Source organism: Amblyomma americanum, chromosome 6 (genome assembly GCF_052857255.1).
Source record: "Amblyomma americanum isolate KBUSLIRL-KWMA chromosome 6, ASM5285725v1, whole genome shotgun sequence".
NCBI lineage: Eukaryota > Metazoa > Arthropoda > Arachnida > Ixodida > Ixodidae > Amblyomma > Amblyomma americanum.
In genome coordinates, this window is record NC_135502.1 from 37,155,357 (window position 1) to 37,176,166 (window position 20,810).

The following is a 20,810-nucleotide window of genomic DNA, read 5'->3' on the forward strand; positions in this document are numbered from 1 at the left end:
GAGTTATACCTGCAGCTGCCAAAATACACAACACTAATCTTAACTATGGACCACCGCAACACGATGTCAGTATGTTAACTGTGTGGCTGTCACGTTGTGCACCGAGGAAAGTTAGTTTTTGTTAAAGACGACGAGAGCGAATTATCTAGCGCCATATTCCAGTCGATGAGAGAGGCGAGACCTATCCGTATGAGCCGTGCCGCGTCGCCCAATCTCGGAGACCATGCATGAGCTTTAAGAGCACCGCGACTAGAACGATTGGCCGTGTCGCTGCGCTGAACCCTCCATCCTATACGCAAAGCGATCGCTTCAGCACGCTGTGAAGCGTCGAAGTAAACACCGTTTTTTGAATCAGTCATGGAAGAAAAATACGGCATGCCTTTCTCGAACCTTATTCGAAAAGGTTTCGAAAATTGGGGAATATGTTCGATTCGTTTCGAATAATTTCGAACCTGAATTATTTGATTCGTTCGGCGAAACGAATATGAGAATATTCAATTCGCTATTTGAAAGCTTCGAATATTGACGCGCCCCTACATGCTTACAAATATGGTTATGTATTTGGAGGCGGATCTAGGATTAATCCATGAATTGCAAGTCATCGTGGCCGTTCTGCTACGTGCTTCTGAACCGATTGTATGATGAACCTCTTAATTAACACTGAAGAAGGTTCTACGAGCATCCTCCTTAGCACCTCATCTACTATTTTCTTGGGGCTGTCCATATTATAGTGCCCTCCTCTGGGGCCTTATTCCACTTATTTCGCTAGACGAGCCCTTCGCCAAGGGGCGGACACATCTCGAGTCTTTTCTGACTCAAGCGTATCAGTAACCTCGGGCAATGGTCTAGATGATTCGTGTGAGTTCATTTTCTCAAGTTTGCGTGAAGACCCTGAAGTTCAGACCTTCGCTTTCACGTGTACTCTACTCTGCGACAGGGACACTGCTCCTAAGAACAACTGGACGCCAATATACGTCACCATATTGCAGATAGGCTATAGCTCATAAAGAGAAAACTATCTCGACGAGCTCATTATGGAAAGGAGGCGTTTCTTGTTCAAGATCCAAGGAATGTTATAAAGCATAGAACTTCCGCCGTAGTTCTCAGCAGCTCATCACGAGAACCGTGATCCACCACTCCCAACCGACGCGGCTAATCTCTCTGCACATGAGCTCGGCTGATCCCAAGCTTTCACGGAGGATCAAGGTAGAGTGCTTCACGCACAGCAATAATAATCTAACGACACGCGGTGCATTTTTCAATGCCTCCTGCATGTTTCAGCGACTTTAAAGGAAAGGAGTGGGAAAGTTTTTAGGCGCTAACGGTCGTCGACTAGCCTGAACATGCCACGAAACTTCTTAAGTTCTTAAGTTTTAACCCAATCCAAATGTGTTTTGCCCCCGGATGATTATCGCAGTTTTTCGGTTAGAAAACGAAATTCTACAACCTAAAATAACGAATGATATTACGTATTACTTAAATAAAGGGGAGAGATATGGGGAGGACTCGACTCTGGTTATTTAAAGGACGAAAACAAGTCTCGCAACGAATCACAGAGGAACGAGTTGCGCGGATTGATCAAGAATTCTCTCGATAGCACTTCACCATGAACTTTTTTGCTCTCGTAGAAGTAAGGGGCTGGCTTACGGGTTCAAAGTAGGCCTGCAGAGCTGACTGGCGCAAGGCTGTAGTGAGGTTGTAGAACTCAGAGCTGTGGTGCACCTGGTGGCCCGACCACGCAAAGTTGATCTCTGGGCTCAAAAGATATCAAGGAAATATCAATGGCAACGCATACAAAGACAGGGCATTCAATTCTTCCCTCATTGAGTTGTTCTTTTCACATGTGACCCAAAATGTATCTCTTTCGTCTACCCGGTTTACGTAGGATGAGACTTATTTTTGTAAAAAAAAAAAAAATGGATTTTTAGATTTTGCGACCTTCTGAAAGAGCATTTTCTTTTGCTCTGAGGAAATGTTTTTCACTTGGGTATTCGTGACTTCAAAAGTGTTTTCTTTTATACTTTTTCGTCGCCACGTCGAGCGCAAAAGTTTTCAGAGCCTTTATTTCCATTTCTCTCGAAACAAAATTTTTGGACGTTTATGTAGCTTTTCCTCAGTTAACTATAAAGCGTCAGAAAACAAATTTTTCAGAGATTTAAATCAATGCCTTCTACATGACCGGAACTAGAACGAAGAGCTGAAGTCAATTTGTACTTTTATGTCCAAAAAGAAACAATTTTTGGGAGGAAATTTTATTGCACCGAAAAAAAAAACATCTATTTCCTGCTCAAAGCGAATATTTTCATTCCAGTCGTGTACAACTACCGTTTCTACTCTTGCGCGAAATTTCAGGACGATAGTAGAAAAAATAAAAGCAAAAATAAACAGTACTCAGCAAAATTTTAAACTAGTTCTCAACTCTATGCAGGCTGCATACATTTAGAAAATTGCTAGTAAATTTCATAGCCAAAACATTTATTACAGCTACTCTACATACAATTTTTGAAAGCATTTTTGGAGACTTTTCCCACCATAACTGCACTATTATGAAAAAAGCACAGATCATACGAGTCGTTAGAGTCCTTAACGTAATTTCATCCATGATATTCCTGTTCCTGCTAGCTGAGCTCACAGCAGCCCCCATCACAAGCTGATATGCAGCGCTGCATGTTGGTATTCACAGGGTCACTTACGCTTTTATTCTAAAAGCATTGTCCGGGGGCTGCCTCTACTTTTATTTTTGCGTTTTTTTTTTCTGGAGGGCCCTAAACATGGGGGGCACTGTCCGAGTCTTTCATGTTCAATAACACATTCGTGATTCTATACACCAGTGACAACTCCCCATTTTATTGCTTCGTAGCCCTGCAATGATGAATGCAATGATGTATCGACGCTAAAGCATTGCACGGGCTTCAAAATGCGGCCCGAGCCAGAGGCATAAAACCCGAGCCCATCACATTATTACTCTACTGAGCCTGGGCCCGGAAAGCCAAGATTAATGTGGTCCTGCCTGGGCCCTGCACGGCCGCTTTCCCACAACAGCTCAAGTAGTAAATTGCTCACTGTGTGTAAGTAGACTCATACTACACAGGTAAAGAAGTGTCCGGCAGGGCGTTCAGGTCGCAATAGCGCTTGAAAAAATTCGTTTGGTAAACACAAAAAACAAGACAAGATCATGCAGGATTGAACGCTTGCCTTTTTTTAACAGTGATGTCCTCTGAGACTATCTCCAATGTTTCGTGAGTGAAATGAAAAGAGTTGCTTACATGCATAATAAGCTACTTTGCGTTATCTCTAGATAATTAATCATTCATTTTTATGGCCCGCGGAGTCTAAAAGTTGAATGATCCTCGCCGCTTCAGCAATGTCAGTTATTTCTTTTCTTTTTTTTTGAGGAGCACGATTTCGCGGCTTGAATTTATGTCTGCACTGGCTCGTTTCGATGGAGTTGAAAACCAAAAGCGCCTATTTATTGCCTGGTATGTATTAAAACTGTCGGACCGGCCTAAACCAATGGGCTTTTCCCCAGTGGCGTATCTCATAGTACAGAGATTTGTTTTGGAGTAGTGATGGCACGCGATAAAAGACGATCTTGGAACAGACGGCTGCTCGTCGAGCAGTCGTAGGAAGGTCCTTCTCCAGCGATTCTTATGGGGCTTCAGATGTGCATTCACGAGCGGTAACACAAAAGCGAGCAGATGCGAAGTGCCTGTCGGTAGATCGGGTGGTGTGTGCTCGCTGGTAGCTGGAACAGCCCTAGCCTGCGGGGCCGTAGTATAGGCAAACGCCTACTACTGCAAACGCCCTCGTGCAAATGAACCATGTGTCAGGCGCTACAACGCTCCACTAAGATCGCCGCAGTAACGCAAACCACTGCTGGACATTGCGCTTAAGAAACTATGAGAGTGGTCTCTTTATGCTCTTCAATCACTTCAAAAATGCAATTTAACTTCATCTCCTGAATCTTTCAACGTGGCCGGGCGTGCGCGTTCGAAGTTACTTGCCACTATGTGTGACGCTGATTAAGCTCAGTCTGCGAAGGACGTAGTTAAGCTTCCTCTCATTTTGCGAAAACAGAACTCCCAGCAAAGATTTGAGTGGCTGTATTGTTCCCTTTCCGAGATGTTCAGGGCAGCAGAGCAAAAAGAAAAAATAACATTTTTGTTTCTAATTTTTCTTGCGTGAGAAAAACGAGATTATACCCGGCACCAAAAAATCAATAACTAGCCATTGAATCACTTTTTTCCCTCAGCAAATACCGTATCCTAGCTTCATCCGTCTCGCTGCTTGAACGCCCCAAATGTACATAATCCTCCAATATCGAATCACGGACCAGATACAGGTCCTTTGTGTGTCGGCCCGAGCCCGGCCCGGGCCCGACCCGGGCCCTCAACTTCAAGCTCGGCCCGGCCCATGGAAACAGTGCATTTTCCGTCCCGCACTTTCAGGCCGGCCCAAGCCCGTGCAGTGCTCTAGTTGAAGCCATCCAAGGGAAGGTACAATTCAATTTGTCCATAAATTAGCAGCTTAATAAAGTACGCAGAAATTTGACGATTGGCACAAAGTTAATTAGTGAATTGCATATGACCTTGCGTTTAGTTAAGTGCACTGCTGAAGTGTTTGAATCAACCCGCAAACTTTCACGTACAAGGCGCTGACTCGATTATGGTTTTTATAATCACACCATTTCAGTTTGTTCGAGCTCACGATATTTATTTATTTATTCAAAATACCTTACAGGGCCCAGAAGGGCATTGAGTAAGGGGGGCAAAACAATAGATTAAGCAAATAGGAAGAATAAATTAAAAACAACGCGTGATACAAGGCAAAAATTAAACACAATTATAAATATACAGGGCAAAACGTAACTAAAAGACATACATCACCGCGAGCAACAAAAATTAAATTAGTAGCAAGAATGCATCGCAAGTGCCCAATAGGCATCAAAAGGAAAAAGCAGTAGTCATAAAAAACATACAGATGGCTGAAATTGCACAAGAAACCAAAACTTTGTAAAATACCAACGAGAAGAAAAGGGGACCAAGGACACAGAACAACCTGAAACAAGACACAATGTCGTTAAAGAAAATGTTTGTGCAGTTGGTCTTGAAATGATTGGTGGTTGCCGATAGATGCGATACAGTTGGGAAGATCATTCCAAAGAATAATGGCACGTGGAAGTGCAGATGAATTGAATGCTAAGGTTCTTCCGTAAATGCGTGTAATGCTATACTGATTATGTAGGCGGCGTGAAATGCGTGAAGGCTCTTCGAGGGGCAAGGGAGATGGCCTGGTGCTATGACGATATTTATGAAGTAAGCATAAAAGAGCGATGGAGCGACGAATATGTAATGGTTCGAGGGAGATATCAAGTTTAATCTTAGTGATACTGGACTGGGGGTGGTACTTTTGTGTGATGAAACGAGCGGCTCTATTTTGTACGGATTCAAGCATGTTGATCAGGTAATTTTGATAAGGGGACCACATAGGTGAAGCAAATTCTAGTTGAGGACGCACGATTGTTAAGTAAGCGACTTTTCTCACGTTATTAGGGGCGTTTCGCAAGTTCCGGCGCAGGTACCCAAGTGATCTTGAAGCTTTGGCACAGATGGATTGAATGTGTGTGGCCCATGAAAGATTATCTGTGAGGTGAATACCTAAATACTTATAAGATGATGCCCGAGACACTGCGGTACCTTCAATGGAGTACGAGAAATTAGAATTAGTACGCTTGCGGGTGAAAGAGATGACCTTGCATTTAGATGAGTTGAGCATCATTTGCCATTTACTGCACCAATTTGAAATTAAGTTCAGGTCAGTTTGGAGGGCAAGGTGATCATGCATAGAATTAATGGGCCGGTAAATGATGCAGTCGTCAGCAAAGAGGCGTATAGAAGAAGATATGTCTGTTGGCAAGTCGTTAATGTATATTAGAAACAATAAGGGGCCAAGAACACTACCTTGGGGTACGCCAGACTCTACATCACTGAGTGGGGAGGTGAAATTGTTAACTGTAGTGAACTGCTGGCGAAATGAAAGAAAGTTACGTAGCCATGACAGTGTTAAAGAATCTAGGCACAGAGCAGACAATTTTGAGAACAAGCGGGAATGTGCAACACGGTCGAAGGCTTTAGCAAAATCTAAAAAGATAGTCAGTTTGAAGGTTAGCATCCATGTTGAAATGCAAGTCAGTCGTAAATTCTAGCAGTTGGGTGTCACAAGAAAAACCTTTTCGAAAGCCGTGCTGATTAGGAAAAAAGAAAGAGTTAAGTTCCAGATGGCAGTAAATATGAGAAGCGATAACATGCTCGAGTAATTTACAGCAAATGCAGGTTAGCGAAATGGGGCGGTAGTTTTCCGGTGAATTTCTGTTTCCACTTTTGAACACTGGAACGATCTTAGCAATTTTCCAATCTGTAGGAAGTAAACCGGATGATAATGATTGCTGATAGATGAGGCATAGAATTTCACTGGAGATCGATACGGTGTTTTTCAGTATTTTAGAATTTATGTTGTCAACACCTGCTGATGAGGAAACCTTAAGATTAGAAATGAGACGAGCGATACCTTCAGCGGAAATGGTAATAGGGGCCATAAATTGGTAATCATGATCAGGAACAATGGGTATGTTGGAATGATCTTCCCGAGTGAACACTGACGCAAAGTATCTGTTAAATGCTTGGGGACATTCACTCTCCGAAAGCTGCACGTGATCGTCGTTGCATAATGGAAATTGGTTGTTAGTACTGTCAGGAGATATCACGCGCCAGAACTTTTTGGGATTAGATTTTAGGAGGGCGGGTAGGTCATGGGAAAAATATTTTTTCTTTGATGCCCGGAGGGCCGAGCAGTAAGATTTCAGACAATCGTTGTATTTTTGCCAAGCACCCGATGTAGATACCAACCGAGCCTTTCTGTACAAACGCTTTTTTTTGTTTCGATGACGACGGAGAGATCTAGTGAACCATGGATTAGATTTGTCGTTTGAAATTGAAACCAAGGGAACATATTTGTAAACTAGATTGGACATCGTGATCTTATAAAGTACCCAGTTCTGATCGACGGACCTGTCCGCAAATGAGGGCAAGAACGTTTGAATAAAAAAATCGTTAAGTGCAATATTCATATCTCTATAATTAGCTCTATTGTAATCGCGAATTTTCGTGGATGTAAGACCTTGAAATGCTAATGGGACATTAAGTTGTAGATGAATGAGCTTATGGTCACTAAAACCGTCATGGAGCAAGACTTCGTTAATCGTTTCGGGCGCATTGCAGAAAGCTAAATCTAAAATGTTTGAACCGCGAGTAGGTTGGTTAATCACCTGAAAGAAATTAAAATCTAACATAATGTTGATAAGTTCTGTTGAGGCGCGGCAAGATGACGACAAATGTGACCAATCAATCTGTGGAAAATTGAAGTCACCAACCAGGTAAATGAGTTCAGTTGGGCATATTTGCATAGCTGAAGTAATACTGCTATGGAGTTTAGAAACGAATGAGTGATCTGAATCAGGCGGACGGTAGCAAACACCAACCAGTACCTTCACCGATGCCAAAATACAAGCAGCCCAGACTATTTCAAGTGAAGACCCGGCGTTAATGAGGAATGAATTTAATCCTTTTTTGATGGCGATAAGGACACCACCACCTTTTCTACCGGAGCGATCACAGCGATATACGTTGTAGTTATCTTTACTGGGAAAAATTTCGCTATCCGCTGCGTCAGGGTGCAACCAAGTTTCTATTAGTGCCACAATATCATCGTCAGAATCATCCAGAAAAGAACACACCTCTTCACGCTTAGGCAGTAGGCTTCGGATGTTAGTAAATGATAAAGATAACTGTGGACTGGAGCCACAAGACCTAGGCAGAGCCTTAGTGGGATGGCTGTTGCTGAGCTATCTGGTTGATAGAATGACAGAATTGGTCACGCTATCATATACGTAGGTATTTTTGCCAATGTGCAGCTTATCAACGACCAGTTTGCCCTTCTTATCCTGGAGCTTGGCGAACTCAAGTAGCTTTTGCCGTGCCTGCCTGGTTGGCAAAGAAAAATCCTCTCGAATTGAATGATTCGAGCCTTTTAGCTTATACGCTGATGAAAGAATCCGCTGTTTGTCCTTAAAAAAAGTTAGTTTCGTGATAATGGGTCTATGCTTGTCGACAGCGAACCTTCCCAACCGATGTACACGCTCAAACTGGGAGTTTGTGACAGTAATTCCCAGTTTTTCGTGGCAGAAGGAAATTATTTTCTGTTCCGAATCGTCCCAGCTTTCGTTCTCATCGTCTGTGAGCCCAAGGAACTACAAATTGGACCGCCGAAGCCTGTTTTCAGCATCAATACACCTCTCTGTAACTTGGGCCAGTTTTTCACTAATGTTATGCAGACCGGGATCGAGAGTGCTGGCGTCAGGTTGGCTAAGTGGTACAGCTTTGGCCTCCAGTGCTGTAACTCTGTCAGAAAGCTGTTTAATCATCACATCTGTAGCATCCTGTTTTTCTTTAACACCCTTAAGCTCGTTCAATATTTCCGTTTGACCAGACTCGAGCCTCTGCATAGTTTCCAAAATCGAGGAAAGCAGGTCCTCAGGAGAAGGACCTGGGTTTGATTCAACGTCACCGGCAAGTAAGATCAACAAGGACAGGGCAAATGACCAACATCGCGACACTGGCAGTAGAAAACGCTTCACTTTGGCGCGGAACTCTGTTGGGCACGACACCGCTAGCAGACAGTAATCATCACCCTTGGCACAAGTAGCACCGTTGAGGTAACTAACCTGCACAATCAGGACCGGTAAGTTGTGCAGTATCCGTATAATTAGCCTCTTAATTGCTGCACCGCTGATGCTTTAGAAGAGGGCAGCTACTAAAGGAAGCATGAAAAAACCTTGCTCGACTTTTCACTTAATTGGCATAGCTTTATTAGAGGGATACGCTGGAGCATTCCCGGTCTCCACCAGTACAAAATTGCAACAGCTATTTTCATTCTTCCCATAGGCGTTTTGCTTATATTTTCATCCCTCCATTTGGGGAATAAACTTCCTTATGTTGACAGCAAGAAACGCTTTAGAATCGCTCTCTCATCTCGTGGTCACGTTGCGATGCCAAAAAATTATAGTTGAACGAGATAGAAACAATGGAGGTGGCAGGAAAAGAAGTAAAGTAGCTGTACAGTGTTTGACCTATGCTGTCTTCATCAACGCCGAGTTTCCCTACTCGTTACGGGCTCCTTTAAGAGTGTACATATGCAGATGGAAGTAGAAATCTGACGTGCTTGCCATGACACCATCGATGCACCCAGTAGTAGGCGAAGTCGATGGCCAACATGGCGAATAGCCACGTTGCCGTGGAATTCCAAGGGAGAGTCGCAATCCTGTAGTTGTCGTACACGTAGATGTAGCCGCCGAGGAGGGTGCCTTCTGTGAGCAGGCTGCACGAAAGAGGGACTCGGGCTGTCTCAGTTGCTGCCTGCTTTTGCCGCTCATTAAACGAGCGCGGAATCCAAGAGGCCATAAAGTCTAATACTATTGCGTGCTGAAGAAGAGAACATCTATAAGAAACAAAGTTTATGCTCGGAGAATTATTACCGCAAAATAAAGACGCAAATTCGCACAGTGACCAGATTGATATGAACAAAAGTGCTAGGGCTTTAACGTAGTTAAACCTGCGAGTATGTTTTTGCAGGCTAGTTGGTGCCTAAGCATTCTGGGTTTTTTCTGGGTTTTGTGTCTTGCCTTTTGCGCAAAAAACCCAGAGTAGTTAAACCGAGTAGACGTCCGGAAGCATGGTGTTCATTCTTTAGTTTGAGGGAACACTCAAGCTCCGCCTGAAGGTTATACGACGGGATAGCTTTAGCGGATTAATGCCCATATATGCAGAATTGGTCATTCTCTACTTAGCATTCATATATCGCGGCGAGTCCTCCTTACCAGCGCAGTGGCACAGCGGTTAACCGATGCGCCTTTGCACTGCCAGGCGGCTGTTTCGACCACAGCCACCGGTAGGGATTATGCGACCCATGCTGTTCTTCCCGAGCAACGAGCGTTATCCGCTCACCGGGATAGCTGCTCAATTATTCCCTGCGCTATGGAGGTGAGGCCATCGTCCAGATGGAAGCGGTCACTGTGCTTCTGGACAAGGTTGAAGATCAGCTCAATCACCAGGAACGTTGCGAAGAAGGGCACGGCCTGCAAATCACACACAGGGGAGGAGCAGTGGGGCAAGTCGGGAGAGTTGAGCAGTGGGTAAGTTGATGAAATGTTGCAAATTTCTAAATGTAGCAGGCGTTTATTGCAACTTGTAAGCGTACTCCGACGCAAGGAGATTCCAGACTACGAGTGCATTGTGACGTAACGCTTGGGTACTCAAATTTGACCTTGTTGAGGCAGCTGAAAACTGTGGCAGTAATGCACATAAAAAAGCATAAATATACTGTCGGCAAAAATAATCTTAATTGGCAACTGCACAGTGAGGAGTTGCTGCTGGGCAACGCCTTCTTTTCCCCTTGATCATTCACAAACCATTGCTAGGCTTTGTAAATGTAACATGTTGCGTCTTTGATCCCACCTGATTTGATTTAAATAAAATTAAAATTACCGGGGTCAGTCAAGTAACTTACGTACGATGTAAAGCGAAAGATTGCAATTCTACGCCTCTTCTATCCCATTTCAGTTTCAAATTTATTCTATTCTTATGTATTTGGCGCAGTTGCAAGTACTAGTGCTGAGTATTACTGGTTAACATTTCGTATTTCCTCGCCTTTGATGACGTCACGGCATTTATACCAATCGCGAGTTTGGTAACACAGCACTTTTTGGGAGACGCCGGGTTTTCGTCTCAGTGAGCCATCTAATGCTCAGTATTAAAATATTTGAGGCTGTGCGGTATCCCGCTGTCACGGTAGCACTCACTCGTCGCCAACCCTTGTCGTCAATGTGTGACAGTTGGTCAACCTGCCTCATTCAGTGTGTCTCAGAACAAGAAAGAGGTATGGTTTAAACGTAGTTAAACGGCGCAGACGTGCGAAAGCATGTGTTCAGCCTGGTTGGCGCATGGTTTTGCTTTGCAGTGTCGTCGGCCCATCTGGCGACGATATTACAGTTGAACCTTGTTATAACAAAGTTGAAAGGGCCCGGCGATTACTTCGTTACAGCTGTAGCTTCGTTATAGCCCGTGTTGACCGAGCTTCTGAGGGGAATCGTCATTCCTTCGTTACATTCATTATTTCGTTATACACCGTTTCGTTGTAAGGAAATTCGACTGTAGTTCGATAATAGTGAAGGGGGATTTTTGTGACATGGGAAGAGCTGACGACGAAGACTCATGGTGAAAGGTAGCGCGAAAATAACAAGGACCAAAGGAAGAAGCAAGACAGGACACGAGCGCTTTTTCGAAACTAAAACTTTATTTGAAGAACACGAAATCTATGGCCACCTCGTAAAAAGATAACCAAAAGGACAACACCATGAAAAGTGCAGGATAGAAAATTCAAAAGATGGCAGCGCTGAAAAACAACAGATATAATACAAAAAGCAGGAACCCCATTGTCACATTCAAAGAAGACCAAAAGAAGTTGAAAAGAAGTCAGTTCCATGTGTAGTCCAGGCATGTCGACGAAGACTCTTTCACAAGTAATCGATAAAGCGGCGGCGCGAGAGGAAGGGTCACAAGGAGCAGTTCTCCAGCGCGAGTGTCAACCGGCCGCCTGAAGAGCTTCGTCATCGTCGGCGTCAGCGCATGATCATCTTCATCATTCGAGCAGTATTAGTTGATGAAGAAGACGATGCGCAGTGCACAGTGTCAGAATGTGCAGTAGTTTCAGTAGTTTCGGGCAGTGCACAGCGCGATAGTGTGTTGCAGTTTAACACGAGGCGTGATCGAGTGCGGCGATTTTCTTTTTCAAAGCGGCAAACCACCTTTTTTTGTTTGCAAAACTTGCCCACGTTCTGCGGGTTCTCCACTATGCGAGGAAGAAAGTGCAGGAGATGCACAGAATATTCGCTACCTTTCTTACGGCGCTCCCATTGGAATCCCATGCGTCGTGACAACCTATTTCTTTCTCTGGAGTCTAGTGGAGTAGGCCTTGACCTGATTTAATATCTGCAGCGGGTCCTTGGACCTAAGATATTAAACTTATTTTTGGAATATGGCGGAGGGCTTGGCTTGAAGCACTCTGGCACAGGTCGGCCCGGTATTGCACTGCCTGGCTGTCGGTCGGTCGGTCGGTCGGTCGGTCGGTCGGTCGGTCGGTCGGTCGGTCGGTCGGTCGGTCGGTCGGTCGGTCGGTCGGTCTGTCTGTCTGTCTGTCTGTCTGCCTGCCTGCCTGCCTGCCTGCCTGCCTGCCTGCCTGCCTGCCTGCCTGCCTGCCTGCCTGCCTGCCTGCCTGCCTGCCTGCCTGCCTGCCTGCCTGCCTGCCTGCCTGCCTGCCTGCCTGCCTGCCTGCCTGCCTGCCTGCCTGCCTGCCTGCCTGCCTGCCTGCCTGCCTGCCTGCCTGCCTGCCTGCCTGCCTGCCTGCCTGCCTGCCTGCCTGCCTGCCTGCCTGCCTGCCTGCCTGCCTGCCTGCCTGCCTGCCTGCCTGCCTGCCTGCCTGCCTGCCTGCCTGCCTGCCTGCCTGCCTGCCTGCCTGCCTGCCTGCCTGCCTGCCTGCCTGCCTGCCTGCCTGCCTGCCTGCCTGCCTGCCTGCCTGCCTGCCTGCCTGCCTGCCTGCCTGCCTGCCTGCCTGCCTGCCTGCCTGCCTGCCTGCCTGCCTGCCTGCCTGCCTGCCTGCCTGCCTGCCTGCCTGCCTGCCTGCCTGCCTGCCTGCCTGCCTGCCTGCCTGCCTGCCTGCCTGCCTGCCTGCCTGCCTGCCTGCCTGCCTGCCTGCCTGCCTGCCTGCCTGCCTGCCTGCCTGCCTGCCTGCCTGCCTGCCTGCCTGCCTGCCTGCCTGCCTGCCTGCCTGCCTGCCTGCCTGCCTGCCTGCCTGCCTGCCTGCCTGCCTGCCTGCCTGCCTGCCTGCCTGCCTGCCTGCCTGCCTGCCTGCCTGCCTGCCTGCCTGCCTGCCTGCCTGCCTGCCTGCCTGCCTGCCTGCCTGCCTGCCTGCCTGCCTGCCTGCCTGCCTGCCTGCCTGCCTGCCTGCCTGCCTGCCTGCCTGCCTGCCTGCCTGCCTGCCTGCCTGCCTGCCTGCCTGCCTGCCTGCCTGCCTGCCTGCCTGCCTGCCTGCCTGCCTGCCTGCCTGCCTGCCTGCCTGCCTGCCTGCCTGCCTGCCTGCCTGCCTGCCTGCCTGCCTGCCTGCCTGCCTGCCTGCCTGCCTGCCTGCCTGCCTGCCTGCCTGCCTGCCTGCCTGCCTGCCTGCCTGCCTGCCTGCCTGCCTGCCTGCCTGCCTGCCTGCCTGCCTGCCTGCCTGTCTGTCTGTCTGTCTGTCTGTCTGTCTGTCTGTCTGTCTGTCTGTCTGTCTGTCTGTCTGTCTGTCTGTCTGTCTGTCTGTCTGTCTGTCTGTCTGTCTGTCTGTCTGTCTGTCTGTCTGTCTGTCTGTCTGTCTGTCTGTCTGTCTGTCTGTCTGTCTGTCTGTCTGTCTGTCTGTCTGTCTGTCTGTCTGTCTGTCTGTCTGTCTGTCTGTCTGTCTGTCTGTCTGTCTGTCTGTCTGTCTGTCTGTCTGTCTGTCTGTCTGTCTGTCTGTCTGTCTGTCTGTCTGTCTGTCTGTCTGTCTGTCTGTCTGTCTGTCTGTCTGTCTGTCTGTCTGTCTGTCTGTCTGTCTGTCTGTCTGTCTGTCTGTCTGTCTGTCTGTCTGTCTGTCTGTCTGTCTGTCTGTCTGTCTGTCTGTCTGTCTGTCTGTCTGTCTGTCTGTCTGTCTGTCTGTCTGTCTGTCTGTCTGTCTGTCTGTCTGTCTGTCTGTCTGTCTGTCTGTCTGTCTGTCTGTCTGTCTGTCTGTCTGTCTGTCTGTCTGTCTGTCTGTCTGTCTGTCTGTCTGTCTGTCTGTCTGTCTGTCTGTCTGTCTGTCTGTCTGTCTGTCTGTCTGTCTGTCTGTCTGTCTGTCTGTCTGTCTGTCTGTCTGTCTGTCTGTCTGTCTGTCTGTCGGTCGGTCTCGGTCGGTCGGTCGGTCGGTCGGTCGGTCGGTAGGTAACTTATTCGTGCATCAACTTGTTTCGCGTTTTTTTTTTCAAATAATAATAATAATAATTGTTTTTGTGGAAAGGAAATGGCGCAGTATCTGTCTCATATATCTTTGGACACCTGAACCGCGCCGTAAGGGAAGGGATAAAGGATAAACTTGTTTCGCGTTTTTTTTTCTTTTTCAAATCGCCAAACCACCTTTTTTAGTTGCTGCGCTTATTAGGCGTCTTAGTGCTCATTTGCCTTTCCTATTCGCACCGACTGGACACACTCGTGAAGGGCATTTATGGGGATTCCTCAAGTAAGTTGCGGACGCTTTCAATTTCCTCACTGCGCGTTTTTCTTTAGACTACCTGCACAGCCTCTCCAGAAGGCAGATGATGTTTCCTGTATCGTTCTATCGGCAACCTTTCCTGGAGTTCCTTGGCACCAGTGCTTTAAACGTGTTAAGCGAATGTGCATTTCTTCTGCTCCATAACGTTCTTCGACGCTGCCTGTCAAGGCAAGGCTTCATGCTAAGGAAATGTTTGCGCCATCGACGGTGAATCGCTGCCTGTGCTATACGCCAGACACAATTGACCATTGTTTTATTCTGTGCAACGATGCTATGTTCTTCTGGGACATGTTACAGCGAACACTTAAGAAGGACATTGAAATCGTACCCTACAATATACGTTTTTTGCCTGTGGGGAAAAACTGTGTTGTGGCATGTGATCTATTTATGTTGCTGGGACTATTTAGTCTCTGGAAGAGCCGTATGATGGACCGCCACGCCGAATTAACACGGGCATCGAAATCTTTCTTTCGTGTATTCTGTAATCATGGTGACCTACTGCTCGGTGCTGCAGCAAAAATCGCACTAGGAAGCCGCTGCTAGCTTCGCCAGCAGCATCGCCGGTTGTGTGCAGCAAGCATATTGAAAGAGGCGGACTTTGTGTACGTTGTGTACAAGATGCTATAGGTAAGTCCTCTATCGATGCTTCTCCGGGCTCTTTGTTTACGTGCTTAATATCTATAAATGTCAGGTAATAAGTACAGAAAGCAGTCGCTAGAAGTTGCTCCACCCGTAAACCTATACTGTGCGTCCAAGTGATGCAAGGGTCTCGCAGCTGCGATCGACGACGCGACGGCGCAAGCCCTTAAAAGCTTGCTCTATCCATGCAAAAATGCTCTATAGACATTCTATAGACTTCTTATAGACTATATTGCCTTCCTGTCGATATTAAGTTGGTCTATTCATAGTGTATAGAATGTCTGTAGACAAGTCTACTATAAGCGTATGGACTTAAATCTACACATTGTCTATAGACTGTATAAGATTTGTATTACCTATAGACTGTTCTCTAGGGTTTGTCTATAGTCTATAGACTTTATAAACAGAAGTCAATAGACTGTGTAAAAAAAATTTTTGTGAGGGTAGTGTTTTCGTGTTCTATATTACGCCATTGCTTGTTGAAAGCAATAACTTAAAACAAGCGAACTTACCAAAGATGACCCTTTTGAGCGCTTTAAACGGAGCACTCGGCCATGTGGCTTGTGTAACGCACGTACACCCTCAGCTTCAATGAGGAGGCGACTTGTCTCGCACGCCGTGTTCACGTAGCGAGTGGTGCAAAAAGAAATGATTCCCACCTTAGCATTATACCTGAAACAGCGCTGCTGTTGCGGCTGCGGCGCAGCACGCTCAGGAGAGCCGAGTGGCCAACAGATTAATCATCCGGTGACATCATTAATCTTCCCTGCTTTCAGCGGGTAAAATACGATAATACATGCGTGTTGCCTTCGTTAAATTATGCACGGTGGTTCCAGGTACCTGCATCGGGTGACACTCAAACACGCGTGAAGCAAGACCACTTTTACAGCTTAAAATGGAGACCGCCTTTCAGTAAATATTGACAAGGTGGTTAACACTCTGTAACGCGAGATTCAGCGACAGTTGCTAAGGTATTTATATTATAAGACATGTGGAGGTAGCGAATATGAGATTGACCTGATATCTGCATAGTTCTAGAACGCTGTCTTAAGTTATATCCACATACTTGCTTCGAGTATCCCTCTTCTCCAGTCCGCCGCTCTAGGAGTGCGGCGCCACCAATGACCGATGCGTTTCGCAGCAGCTTCACTAGTTGGATCGTTCTGTATTCCTCCGGCCTCGCCATAGACCACGTGTTCCTGCGTTCCCGCTAACCGTGATTAAGGTAGTACTTGTGTAAGGCACTGATAATTAAACAAGGTTTTTCAAACGGCTACCGGCATTCCTCCTGAACAAATATATAGCTAGGAGAAAGATCGAAGTAGCGCACGCAGTAGCGAGCGCTGTACGCTAAATAAACAAGACTAAGAAGTTTGATGCGTGACCTTATTTCACGATTCGATCAAAGGCCAAGCCTTTCGGAGCCAAATATAGGCAGCATTTAATGTTAAGGTAAGTTTCGAATAAAGCATTATTTGATTAAAGCCACACTAGTTAGCATCAGAGTGAATGAGGCCGCTGCGGTATAGTTTTCCGATGCCTCGGGTTGCTCGAGTCGGCCGTGTTTTTGTCGATCCTTTTTAAGTATTCAGCAGAAGTAGAACGGCTTGCCTGTGGTACACAAATCCTACTTATTTCGCGAAGCACGTTTTCATGCTGCGAAGCCTGCTAGACGAGGCTGCCAGCAGTGAAGCAATCTTTCCGTCCACGCTGGCGATTACTAAGTTATGCAAAACGATCGGTAATTGTCCTATACTCCGCCGGAGAGTGTCAAAATAAGTACAAACAGAAGATATCACAGGTATTCATGAGAGATAACCTTGAATATCTTCAGACCATTTATTATTCTTGTGTGCTAGCGCGTAGCGTGACAGCGGTGTTTATTGCTCGAACTGAGCGATGCACGGGTAGAGCTTGGAGGCTTTCGAAGGCTACATAACATCGGTTCAATCAAAGAGCCGTTTCGATCACTTCTTGTCCTTCACCCTTCCATGTACTTTCCAGGTTACTTGTGAGTTACGCTCTGCGATCACTGACGGCAGCCCTACGCGTTCCAAACCACCGCATCACCTCGGCCAGACTGTGCATACAGATGCCATAGTCTGGAGCAAAAAACTTATGCTTTTGTGCACTAAACACACAATGGAAGCTACTTTTTTATTAGATTATGGTCAATGTTTCAAGGAAATTATATTGAAGTTGTTCGCGTTGTCTAAAAAATGAAAAAGAAAACGAAACGAGAGCTAACTCGTACTTCTCCTCAGCTAAACAAGCTGGAGTGAAATGATAAAGTATAGTTCTTAAGCTAAATCAGAGTCCTCAGTACATTTTTACTGGTCACGAAGCTACCGGTCATGACCAGTAGCTTCATGACCTACTGGTTTTTACCGGTCATGAAGCTACCTTTTTACTGGTCATGAAGGATATTTGATACAATGAGATAAGTTGTTGCTAGGTGCGCAGCGGAAGCTCAGGATTCACCGAAGCGGCGTCGGCATTGCAGGGTTATGACAAAAGCTACTGCTATAAAAAAGCGCTTATGTTCATTCATGGATTTTTTTCAGGCTTTCATCGTGTGAATACGGTTAAGCCACATTTGTAGAACAAATATTTTATTGTGCCTTTTGCGAAAAAGAAATACGGGAGACGACTGTGCACTCAAACAATGAAGAGGCGCTTTGATAAACTCCGTGCAGCTTTGAAGATCCGCGGTCACTACTTGGCGCGCTTTCCTTCTTTGAGCAGGAATTCTCGGGAAGAATAAGTTTGGCAAAACCTCGCTAAATCACCACAAAGAAGGAGAATGTTTACCACAAAGCTATGATGTCCTCCATGACATGTGCAAACTTACCGCGGCACTCAGGACCATTCGAAGGAGGACGTTGACAGCAGATATAACAGAAGCGAGTTTATATACAATTACAAATAATTATCCTCGAAGCGCACAGATATTAGATATATACTTACAAGTTATAACAAAAAGAACATTGCATGCGCCAAATGCCAACGAATCATTTATAGTCACCCCCCAGCGTGTCACAAAACGTTCACAAGTTACAAAAGAAAATCCACATTCGTCAATCTTCCGCCATCGCGAGGAAGCGACAACTATAGGTGTGTGATTTTCCTATGTTCGCATTGTAGCGCGGCTACTCTTGAGAACAACACACCCCATGGCAGAGGCGGATTTGCTGTTTGCTTAGTAGAGCTTCATTATTTATTTATACAATGTCGTGGCACGCCGCACAGAAATCTGTGTTTGTACTTAGCTGTGCACTTCCGCAACAATAAAAAGCAAAACTCAAGCACATGCAGTTCCTCCCCAAGCGTTATGCTGAAGTTTCATGATATTGAAGGACTCTGGTAAAACTCGTTTGCCGCACGTTTGCTGCGCTGGAATAGAATTACTCTCAAGCAAGTCTCTTAGGTTTCCCGGATTTTTTTTTAAGGTGTTATGAAAAATGCGAAGGGTAAACTTGAAGACCGCGGGAACATTGCTGTTCGCAAAGGCTCAGTCCATCTGAGTTCCCAGGTAATACTCAACAAAAGAGCCTTTCGAAACCTGTATGTGACTAAGGACTCCACCAAAAGCGGCGATACGTTACAGCAGAAAGCGCATATTTGGTTACATGCAAGCTTTGGCGCTGTTATTTCACCGTAATCGTTTATTGCTAAGATGAGCGGAAAACGCCGCTTTGGCGCTTACCTGAACAATGTAGTCCGGAACATCTTCGGGTTTCTCGAAAGACGTTTCATATGGGCTAAAGACATAGACGAGGTTGCCAAGACGCTTGACAGTTTCGCGCATCAACCCCATTGCGTCTTCCTGGTCTTCCTGCCGTAGAAACACCGCTTCTCTTTTTTTTTTTCCCGAGAGCAGACTCAACTCTGGAGCGTTACCAATCGCCAACAGCGCCGTTCATCATCTGTACGGCAGTCTTCAGTCTTGTAACCGGCTCACATCACTTTAAAGGAAACAGTGACGCAATGCGGCCAGCATCACAGAAAAAGCCCGCTGCCTTGTAGCAAGCCGCGGAAGGCTTACAGAAGGCTGGACCAGAGGGCGCGGCGTACGCCGGTGAACAGCGCCCTCTCCGAACGACACCACGTGATAGATCGGGCACGCCACGGCCGGACTCTAACGGCGAAAGCGAGCGCCCGCTGGGTGGCAGAAATCGAGCACATTCCCCCCACATAGCCACAAGAAGCCACTCTTCAGTCCGGCCGTAAGGCCGACTTGTGTCCTGTCTGCATCGTCTGTAAGCGAAAAAAAAAACTTGTTTCGCGCGCTCTCACTCGTCCTTTCTCTCTCGCGCTCGAACACAGTTGTGAGAGAAGCGCGCGCGCGCTCCGGCTTAGGCATGTTTGGGGACTTTTTTTTTTTGGGGAGGGGGGGGGGGGGAGGCTATTCATCCTAGCTTCTTTCATATTGGTCAGACCTGTGGATCGAGCGATTGATATTTCTAGCTATTGGCCATGACGTCACAGGCGATAGGTTCCAACGGCAGAGGAGCCAATGAATGAACTGGGAAAATAATCGCAGCGCTCTTTTTGTCGCAAAAGTGCGCACGCATCAAACAATGAAATAAAATCAGCCGCCAGAGGACGACAGCACTTGGTGGCACATCTTCATGTAATGGCTAGAAACTGCTCATTCACAGTTGTACATTGTACATGCAAACACCTTTGATTGCCATTGGGCCGGTCATAAGGCGGTTACGCATTTATGTGTACATATTTATAACCAAAGGATGCCTTGTGTCAATAACAAATTTATTTTTTCTGGTATTCGTATGTGTGCACGTTGCAAATATATGTTCTTTGAGTAGTACATGAGGAAATAGGAAAGTAAAGTTTGTTGGCCGTAGGAAATAAGCACTTAGGATTGCACTTCGACTGGAATTACATGAACGCATCGCCTACTCATTGCGACATTCCCTGCTTAGCACGACTTAAGACAACAGTTTTGGAAAGTCATGGCTGAACCCTTTGCGCAGCCGAAAGCTTCTACAAACCCTGGTGAGTGCCGCAGTGCCGAGTTTATGTCCAAACGGGACTCCCCCGGCACGGCGGCACATCTGTCGTACACCCATGTGAGGTACACCAGCCGTTCTAACGAGATAGGCGTATCTTTGACGATGGAAACGGTCTTCCATTGTGCCGTCATCATGGCGTCCATTGAGGACTCCACGCCCAAGGCAATGGCAGCCGCTCGTAGGGAGTCAGCATTGTGCGACCCGTTGAGCCCATTTTGCTTGAAGCATTCCAGGCGAGTCTTGATGTTCCTGCGCGACTCGTCAGGCCATGGACGCTCCAGCAGGTACGACCACATCTCTGCAGCCATATCCACTCCCATAACGGGAATGCCAAGAGCAGCCTTCTTGTTGGGCTTCTGGCCGAGAAGGGCGTAGACGTTCGTCGGTACGTAGATCACTTCTTCGCGTCTGTCAACCACAGGAAGAGATAGGCTGTTGGCGGCGGGTATCTTGCGGGACACCTTGGCTTTTCTGACGTCGAAAGCGTAAGAACGCGCCGCCAACAAGTTGGCGACAAATGTCTTCGACACAGTTGGAACGCGGAGATCCGAGGCGGCAATGTCCTCCGGCAGCATCAAACGGAGCTTGTCCAGTTCCCGCGCGATCTCTTGCTTGGACTTCCCACCGAGTACTGGATGCCCGGAGGCTTGGTCCGTTACTTTGAGACGTATAGTTCGAAACAGGCTTCGGACGTAGCTATTCATGTTACGA

General features: G+C 46.8%; 1 protein-coding gene across 1 annotated transcript in view; it reads right to left on the reverse strand.

Annotated features, from left to right (window-relative positions):
- The window catches only part of LOC144136619 (alkylglycerol monooxygenase-like), a 32,881-nt gene extending 13,976 nt beyond the window's left edge, over nt 1-18,905 (reverse strand). The window contains exons 1-4 of the mRNA XM_077669110.1: nt 18,770-18,905; nt 10,059-10,189; nt 9,281-9,432; nt 1,648-1,751 (exon numbers count right to left, since the gene is read on the reverse strand). Coding sequence (XP_077525236.1) covers nt 1,648-1,751; nt 9,281-9,432; nt 10,059-10,189; nt 18,770-18,880 — 498 coding nt within the window. The 5' untranslated portion in view covers nt 18,881-18,905. The remainder of the gene's footprint in view (nt 1-1,647; nt 1,752-9,280; nt 9,433-10,058; nt 10,190-18,769) is intronic.
- Nucleotides 18,906-20,810: the final 1,905 nt, after the last annotated feature.